Genomic DNA, 8,955 nt, shown 5'->3' on the forward strand with positions numbered 1-8,955 from the left:
CATAACTAAAGATAAAGAACAACTAAGAACAACAAATAAAAATTACTTAGTGATAAAGCAAACAAGCACACACGAGAATATTCACCCCACGCTATGACTCCGCGGCAACGGCGCCAGAAAAAGGTCTTGATAACCCACAAGTATAGGGGATCAATTGTAGCCTCTTTCGATAAGTAAGAGTGTCGAACCCAACGAGGAGCTAAAGGTAGAACAAATATTCCCTCAAGTTCTATCGAGCACCGATACAACTCTACGCACGCTTGACGTTCGCTTTACCGGAAACAAGTATGAAACTAGAAGTACTTTGTAGGTGTTGTTGGATAGGTTTGCAAGAAGTAAAGAGCGCGTAAATAAAAGCTAGGGGCTGTTTAGATAAAGACAGAACTAAATTAGTTTTAGTAAAGAGCTTTTTGTCATGAGAAAGTTATTTGTCCCTAGTCAATCGATAACTAGACCAGTAATCATTATTGCAATTTTATTTGAGGGAGATGCATAAGCTAACATACTTTCTCTACTTGGATCATATGCACTTATGATTGGAACTCTAGCAAGCATCCGCAACTACTAAAGATCATTAAGGTAAAACCCAACCATAGCATTAAAGTATCAAGTCCCCTTTATCTCATACGCAAACAACCTACTTACTCGGGTCTGTGCTTCTGTCACTCACGCCACCCACCATAAGCAAATCATGAACATATTGCAAACCCTACAGCGGGAATCCCTCACGCTTGCGCGACACGGAGAGCACCATAGGACAACACTAATAATAAAACATGCAACTCAAACCAATCACGATCATCAATTAACCCATAGGACAAAACGGATCTACTCAAACATCATAGGATAGCCATACATCATTGGGAAATAATATATAGCGTTGAGCACCATGTTTAAGTAGAGATTACAGCGGGTAAAAGAGGGGTTACACCGCTGCATAGAGGGGGGAAGAGTTGGTGATGATGGCGGTGAAGTTGTTGGTGAAGATTGCGGTGATGATGATGGCCCCCGGTGGCACTCCGGCGCCACTGGAAGCGAGGGGGAGAGGGCCCCCCTTCTTCTTCTTCTTCTTCCTTGACCTTATCCCTAGATGGGAGAAGGGTTTCCCCTCTGGTCCTTGATCTCCATGGCATGGGAGGGGCGAGTGTTGGGGAATGTAGTAATTTCAAAAAAAATCCTACGCACACGCAAGATCATGGTGATGCATAGCAACGAGAGGGAAGAGTGTTGTCCACGTACCCTCATAGACCGACAGCGGAAGCGTTATCACAACGCGGTTGATGTAGTCGTACGTCTTCACGATCCGACCGATCAAGTACCGAACGTACGGCACCTCCGAGTTCTACACACGTTCAGCTCGATGACGTCCCTCGAACTCCGATCCAGCCGAGTCTTGAGGGAGAGTTTCGTCAGCACGACGGCGTGGTGACGATGATGATGTTCCACCGACGCAGGGCTTCGCCTAAGCTCCGCAACGGTATTATCGAGGTGTAATATGGTGGAGGGGGGCACCGCACACGGCTAAGAGATCTCAAGGATCAATTGTTGTGTTTTCTGGGGTGCCCCCTGCCCCCGTATATAAAGGAGCAAGGGAGGAGGAGGCCGGCCCTAGGAGGGGGCGCACCAAGTGTGGAGTCCTACTAGGACTCCCTGGTCCTAGTAGGATTCCACCTCCCATATGGAATAGGAAAAGAGGAAGGGAAAAGAGAAGGAAGGAAGGGGGCGCCCCCCTTCCCTAGTCCAATTCGGACCAGACCAAGGGGAGGGGTGCGGCCACCCTTGAGGCCCTTTTTCTTCTTTCCCGTATGGCCCAATAAGGCCCAATACGTATTCCCGTAACTCTCCGGTACTCCGAAAAAATACCCGAATCACTCGGAACCTTTCCGAAGTCCGAATATAGTCGTCCAATATATCGATCTTTACGTCTCAACCATTTCGAGACTCCTCGTCATGTCCCCGATCTCATCCGGGACTCCGAACTCCTTCGGTACATCAAAACTCAATAAAACTGTCATCGTAACGTTAAGCGTGCGGACCCTACGGGTTCGAGAACTATGTAGACATGACCGAGGCACGTCTCCGGTCAATAACCAATAGCGGGACCTGGATGCCCATATTGGCTCCCACATATTCTACGAAGATCTTTATCGATCAGACCGCATAACAACATACGTTGTTCCCTTTGTCATCGGTATGTTACTTGCCCGAGATTCGATCGTCGGTATCTCGATACCTAGTTCAATCTCGTTACCGGCAAGTCTCTTTACTCATTTCGTAATACATCATCCCGCAACTAACTCATTAGTCACAATGCTTGCAAGGCTTATAGTGATGTGCATTACCGAATGGGCCCAGAGATACCTCTCCGATAATCGGAGTGACAAATCCTAATCTCGAAATACGCCAACCCAACAAGTACCTTTGGAGACACCTGTAGAGCACCTTTATAATCACCCATTTAAGTTGTGACGTTTGGTAGCACACAAAGTGTTCCTCCGGTAAACGGGAGTTGCATAATCTCATAGTCATAGGAACATGTATAAGTCATGAAGAAAGCAATAGCAACATACTAAACGATCGGATGCTAAGCTAACGGAATGGGTCAAGTCAATCACGTCCTTCTCCTAATGAGGTGATCCCGTTAATCAAATGACAACTCATGTCTATGGCTAGGAAACATAACCATCTTTGATTAACGAGCTAGTCAAGTAGAGGCATACTAGTGACACACTTTTTGTCTATGTATTCACACATGTATTATGTTTCCGGTTAATAAAATTCTAGCATGAATAATAAACATTTATCATGATATAAGGAAATAAATAATACTTTATTATTGCCTCTAGGGCATATTTCCTTCAGCGAGAGCCCCTCCGAGATTGGATCTGTCTCTCTCTATTTTTGCTTTCTCTTCTGCTGCCCTTTCACCGTTCCGTATATATATATGGAGATCCGTAACTCCGATTGGACTGAAACCTTCGCCGTGATTTTTTTACCAAAAATTAGCTTTCTTGCGGCCGAAGAAGGGCATCAACCGCCTTACGGGTGGCCCACGAGGGTCAGGGGCGCGCCCCCTGCCTCGTGGCCACCTCGGGCACCGCCTCGCGTTGATTCTTCTTCCGGAATTCTCCAAATATTCCAAAAATATTCTCCATCCGTTTTTATCCCGTTTGGATTCCGTTTGATATGGATATTCTGCGAAACATAAAACATGCAACAAACAGGAACTGGCACTGGGCACTGGATCAATATGTTAGTCCCAAAAATAGTATAAAAGGTTGCCAAAAAGTATATGAAAGTTGTATAATATTGGCATGGAACAATCAAAAATTATAGATACGATGGAGACGTGTCACCAAGGCGGCCACATGTCCCCCTCTTCGCGTTCTTCTTCGTGGCAGTAATCTATTTCTCAGTCATTGTTGCATGTGTCTTCTCATTTGGCTGCTGCGTCAACAACGTTTCCCTAACTACGATGGTATTTTGGGGGTCCGGAGGTGACATCGAGCTTCGCTCACAACACCCCGCCAATGGGAGTGTAGGAAGAAGACATCTTGATTTTTCCAACGATCTTGTGAGTAATTTTTTGATTCTTTAAAGATGATCCTATAAACGTTGGTTGACTTTTAATATATGTCATTTCTCCTTTTATAAAGAGACAAGTGCATTTTCGTCTCTCAATTTACCACAAAGTGTAGCTTTCGTCCCTAAACTTTTTTTGGGTACAACTTTCGTCCCTCTTCTCAATACCAGGTATAGTTAGTCCCTTGCAACGGTATTCAACAGTCAAACACGGTTTTGACCTTATGTGACATGGTTTTGGCCACATCGTCACTGTAAGATGGCATAAAGTCGCATGTCATTGAGAGAAATCTCTCTCTCTCTCTCTCATGTCACCGATCTGTTGGCGCTGCTCCAGTGACAGGAGTATCTCCACCCGCTTTAAATATCCACTGTGTGATGCAGAGAGAAAGACTGCGATGCTACTCTAGGAGGCCGGTGATGGGAGAAGCTCCTCCCGCTAGATGGTGAACATGATAGTTGGGGTAAGGATATGACAATAGGTCATATCGAATCTAAACCGACATGGGGGAGAGAAAGGAGCACAATTCGTCGAGGTCCAATCCCAAACCTTTGGGGCATTCCCCTTACAATGATAATGTGATCAAAACCGTGCAACAAAAAGTCAAAACCGGATTTGACCGAGGAATACTCATGTTAGGGACTAATTCTACATGATATTAAGAGTTGAGGACACAAGTTGCACAAGATGTGGTCAAAACAATGACACATCAAGACAAAAACATGATTTGACCGAGGAATACCACTACGAGGGACTAACATACCTAGTATTAAGAGTTGAGGGCAGTGCCCCTAGTTGAAGGACGAAGGTTAAAAAAAAAAGAATGTTCCGGGACGAAAGGCACACTTCGCGATTAGCTGAGGGACAAAAATGTACTTTACTCTTATAAAATGATAAGGTGTTTTTTACATGAAAATGAGTGTTGAATGAAAAGAGAAGAGAAGAATTTCAAAAGAAAAAAAGGAAAGAGAAACTGAAGAACCGCAGCGGCTACGGCACGCATCTCCGTGCCGTCGTCGACACGGACACATCATATGCGCACATCGTACTTTCATCCACCCAGAGTTGCTCAAACACAGAGAGTTCCTCGACCTCGACTGGACTCCCTTCGCTGTTGACCCAATCCGCCGCCGCGTCCAAGATGGCATCTCCGGCGCCGCCGCTTAAGGACGCCGTCGGAGGCCTGGACCGCGACCCCTTCGTCGCCCTCCTCGCCAAGCTCATCGGCGAGTCCCAGCGCCTGCAGAACGACCCGCCGGCCCTCGTCCCGCAGGAGGACCTCGTGGCGCAGCACGTCGTCGACGCGCTCCGCCCGGTGTCGACGGACACCGGCGGCGGCCCGCTCGTCGTGCGGAAGGTGAGCTACACCGACGGCCGGAGCAACGTCATCGTCGAGTACCCCGGCACCGTCCCCGGCCGCGTCGTCTCCTTCGTCGGCATGCACATGGACGTCGTTCCGGCCAACCCTAGCGAATGGGTGAGTTCCTAGCAGATTTCATTTGGATGTGTGAGTGCTGATTCGAGGCTTAGGGTTCCTGGACGAAGGATTCGAGGGTTTGCTTGATTTGGGGGTCTTTCTAGCTTGTCGCCCAAACTGCACCCATCCTTGATCTGTTAGTGGCTTCTGGATTGTTCTACCTTGGAATAGATGCATGTTTCGGTGCAGTGCTGGCTTGTGGACTTGTGGAGTGTTGTGATTCAAGTTAGTACTTCAGTGGCTTAATTGCTGTATCTACTGTTAAAGTTTCACCTTTCATCATTGTTACTGTTTGATTTCGCTCATTTCGTTTCTGTCGCATTATTAATTGATTATTAGTGATTACTAACAAGTTGTACCTCAAAATTTACTCTTGATTTGTTCGTCAAATTTCTGTTACTCTTGTTGGTTATAATCACTAATCAGTGGACTGGGGTCTTCTACTCCTGCAGGACTTCGATCCCTTCTCACTAACCTTCGAAGGTGATGACAAGGAAAAGCTTAGGGGCCGTGGGACGACGGACTGCCTTGGTCATGTGGCGCTAGTGACTCAGCTCATGCGGCGGCTTGGTGAGGTGAAACCACCATTGAAGCATTCTGTCATTGTGGTGTTTATTGCCAATGAAGAGAATTCATCGGTCACTGGCATTGGTGTTGATGGTCTTGTCAAGGATGGTTTGCTGGATAAGCTCAAGACTGGACCCTTGTGAGTATTGAACTCTCTGTTGCCTCGATGGAATGGCCAAGTAATGTGTCGTTCGTGGGGAATTCTTGCTGATTTAGTTGGTTACATGTGTGGTATTGTGAAGGTTTTGGATAGATACTGCGGATAAGCAGCCATGCATTGGTACTGGTGGGATGATCCCTTGGCATCTAAAGGCAACAGGGAAGCTGTTTCACAGTGGCCTTGCACATAAGGTACTGATTTGGACTCATTAGAACAATGTTCAGTTACCACTCCTTTTTACTCTATATAACTGTATAGACACAAAATCTAAGAGAGTTGATGAAAAATGACCTCTTGATTCCTTCAGTGGACATATTTTTAGACACTCTTCTTACACCAGGAATAATTATAGTGAAGCGGAGGGAGTAGTAAATATTCTATAGATGTGATCTGTTAAATCATATACTCCCTCCGTCTCATAATATAAGAGCGTTTTTTACACCAGTGTAGTGTCAAAAATGCTCTTATATTACGGGACAGAGGGAGTAGTTGCTAGAATAAGTTAGCATCCTTGCGATTGGTACCAAAGTACCAAACGTAGATATGAATAATGGGACCAAAAACAAAATAACGCAAAAGTATAAAGCAAGTGATCGTTGATACATGACTGGTAGAACTTATTGTGTAATCAACTCTGCTGTTATACTTTTTTTTTTCTGCACATGTTTATTTGACATGTCTTGTAATGTTATGGAAAGAGCTATTCAAGTAGTTCACACGGCAAAGAAGTCCAAATATAGCATTTTCACCTTTTCTTGCTGTCAGAGACAAAAGTATAAAAGTGCTTTTGAATTCTGAAGACCCTGTATCTGTTTTTTGTTTTTGTCAAAGGCCATAAATTCGATGGAGTTAAATATGGATGCACTTAAAGAAATCCAAACTCGGTTTTACAATGACTTCCCTGCACACGAGAAAGAGAAGCTCTACAAGTTTGCTACTCCATCTACGATGAAGCCAACAAAGTGGAGTTGTAAGTCCCTGTTGTACCTTTATTTTACATATGTTTTAGAGACAGTGTATTTATAATATGTGGAAAAGAAAAAAAATCATTGGGTGTGGTCCAAACATGTGATGCTTTGCAGATCCTGGTGGGGGTCTGAACCAAATTCCTGGAGAATGTACAATTTCAGGGGATATAAGGTTCAACCCTTGCCCTGAAGTTCTTAGATTCTCTTTAATTGCACTTGAGATGAAATGATTCAGTTAAGTTTTAGTTTGATATGTACTTTTCTTTGTGGTCTAGTTTGATGTGTACTTACTAGTGCTGGAGGAACAACTGAAATTGAATGTGGAATGCTTTATAGAGTAGAGTGTTTACATAGGAGTAAAAAAATAAAGAAAATGTGATGGACTTGCACTGGTCGCATATCTCTATGTAAGTAAGACTCCAGTAAAAAAATACTCCCTCCGCCCCATAATATAAGAGCTTTTTTGACACTACACTAGTGTTGAAAATGCTCTTATATTAATATATTATGGGACGGAAGGAGTATAATCCATGTTCACCTTTTTATTTTATTTTTGCTACTGTAGTAAGGTTGTCTATTTGTTTATATTATTGAGACTCCATGGGTTTTTGAGTGTTTCCTGACCATATGATTCTTTTGATGTTGCAGGTTGACTCCTTTCTATAGGTAAGTCCATCTTTTATGTGTACAGTATGTATTATTCCTTCTCCTGGATGGGCTTCTATGGGTATTAAATGATGTGTTAAATTCATAGTTGCTACTGCTATTATCATGCAGCACGAGTTTTGTTGTCCAGAAGTTAAAAGAGTATGTAGATGATATAAATGCTGGACTTGAAACAAAGCTTCCTACTCGTGGTCCAGTTTCGAAATATGTTCTTCCGGATGAAAATCTGCGAGGAAGGTGAATTAATCTTTCTTTACTGACTTTTACCAGTAATCTTCATGATGGAGGGCATAGTTTTCATTGTTTACTGTTTGAATGTGCTAGGCTTGAAATCGCTTTTGATGGAGATGTGATGAATGGGGTGGCCTGTAATCTTGAGTCTCGGGGCTTTCAAGCATTATGCAAAGCAACTGAGGAAATAGTCGGATACGTAGAGCCATATTCCATCACCGGGAGTTTGCCTCTGATTCGTGAATTACAGGTTTGAGCGAGAACTAACATACACAGTCGTCTTTTTGATGCAATATCTGTGTGCTAAAGCAAATTCATGATGGCACTTTTACAGGATGAAGGATTTGATGTTCAAACTGCTGGATATGGTAAGCACTTGAGCACAGAACAGAGGTTCCTGGACTTCTGTTGGTCATGTTATTATGTTATATATATCAGTCAGATAACATGTTCCTAGATTTGCATTGGGTGTCCTAATTTAGCGTTCGGTTATCTCAGCTTACGTGAGATAGCTGAACTCTTTTAGTGTGAGTGCTCATACAATGCTACCTATGCGCTGCAGGCTTACTGAAGACGTACCACGCGAAGAACGAGTATTGTCTGTTTTCAGATATGGCCCAAGGCTTTCAAGTGTTTGTAAGCATCATTTCGCAGCTGGAAGCAGATGCTTAAGCCTTCTTTAAGGCATGAAAGATTACCTTATTGGACACCTATTCCTGCTACTCGGGGATCTAATAAAAGTGTTTTGAGCTTAGTCTAAATCATATCTCGTACCATGATATTCAAGCTCAGTTTACCGCATAGAATTAGAACTTGTTTGCATTGGAACGTTTTGAGTGTACGAGCTTGGTGTTTTTCGTGAACCATACATATCGACAAAAATACAGAAGGCAAAGATCATCTAGCCATGCTGTCAGTACTGCACTTACTCGAGTGTTGCCCATCGTGGATGAAAGTCATCTCGGATCGGATTGCTCGGCGCTGTTGGAGCTAACATTTCTCGATGCAGAATTTAGGTAGCCATGTTGCCGAGTCAACTGGTACAATACCCTCCAGTGAAAATAAAAAAAGAACTGGGTACATAGCAAAAATGCAGTGCCACGCATGCTTGCAGAATAGCGAAAAAAAAATATTTACTTTGCATATTAGGTTTGACCGAAGTCAAATTTTGTAAAGTTGGACCAAGTTTATAGAGAAAAATATAAAAATTTACCATAACAAATCTATATGAAGTGAAATTACATTCAACAATGAATCTAATGGTATGTTAATATTTTCGTTTATAAAACTTTGTCAAAGCTCA

At 43.5% G+C, this 8,955-nt stretch overlaps 1 protein-coding gene across 1 annotated transcript; it reads left to right on the forward strand.

Moving 5' to 3' along the window:
• Positions 1 to 4,617: 4,617 nt before the first annotated feature.
• LOC123145139 (acetylornithine deacetylase) lies at positions 4,618 to 8,576 on the forward strand. The gene is made up of 10 exons (XM_044564464.1): positions 4,618 to 5,060; positions 5,513 to 5,766; positions 5,870 to 5,978; positions 6,619 to 6,757; positions 6,870 to 6,927; positions 7,404 to 7,421; positions 7,533 to 7,658; positions 7,746 to 7,902; positions 7,987 to 8,020; positions 8,215 to 8,576. Exons 1-10 carry the CDS (start codon positions 4,725 to 4,727, stop codon positions 8,322 to 8,324), a joined length of 1,341 nt encoding a protein of 446 aa, XP_044420399.1. The 5' UTR covers positions 4,618 to 4,724; the 3' UTR covers positions 8,325 to 8,576.
• Positions 8,577 to 8,955: the final 379 nt, after the last annotated feature.

This window comes from Triticum aestivum, chromosome 6D (genome assembly GCF_018294505.1).
Source record: "Triticum aestivum cultivar Chinese Spring chromosome 6D, IWGSC CS RefSeq v2.1, whole genome shotgun sequence".
Classification (NCBI taxonomy): Eukaryota; Viridiplantae; Streptophyta; class Magnoliopsida; order Poales; family Poaceae; genus Triticum; species Triticum aestivum.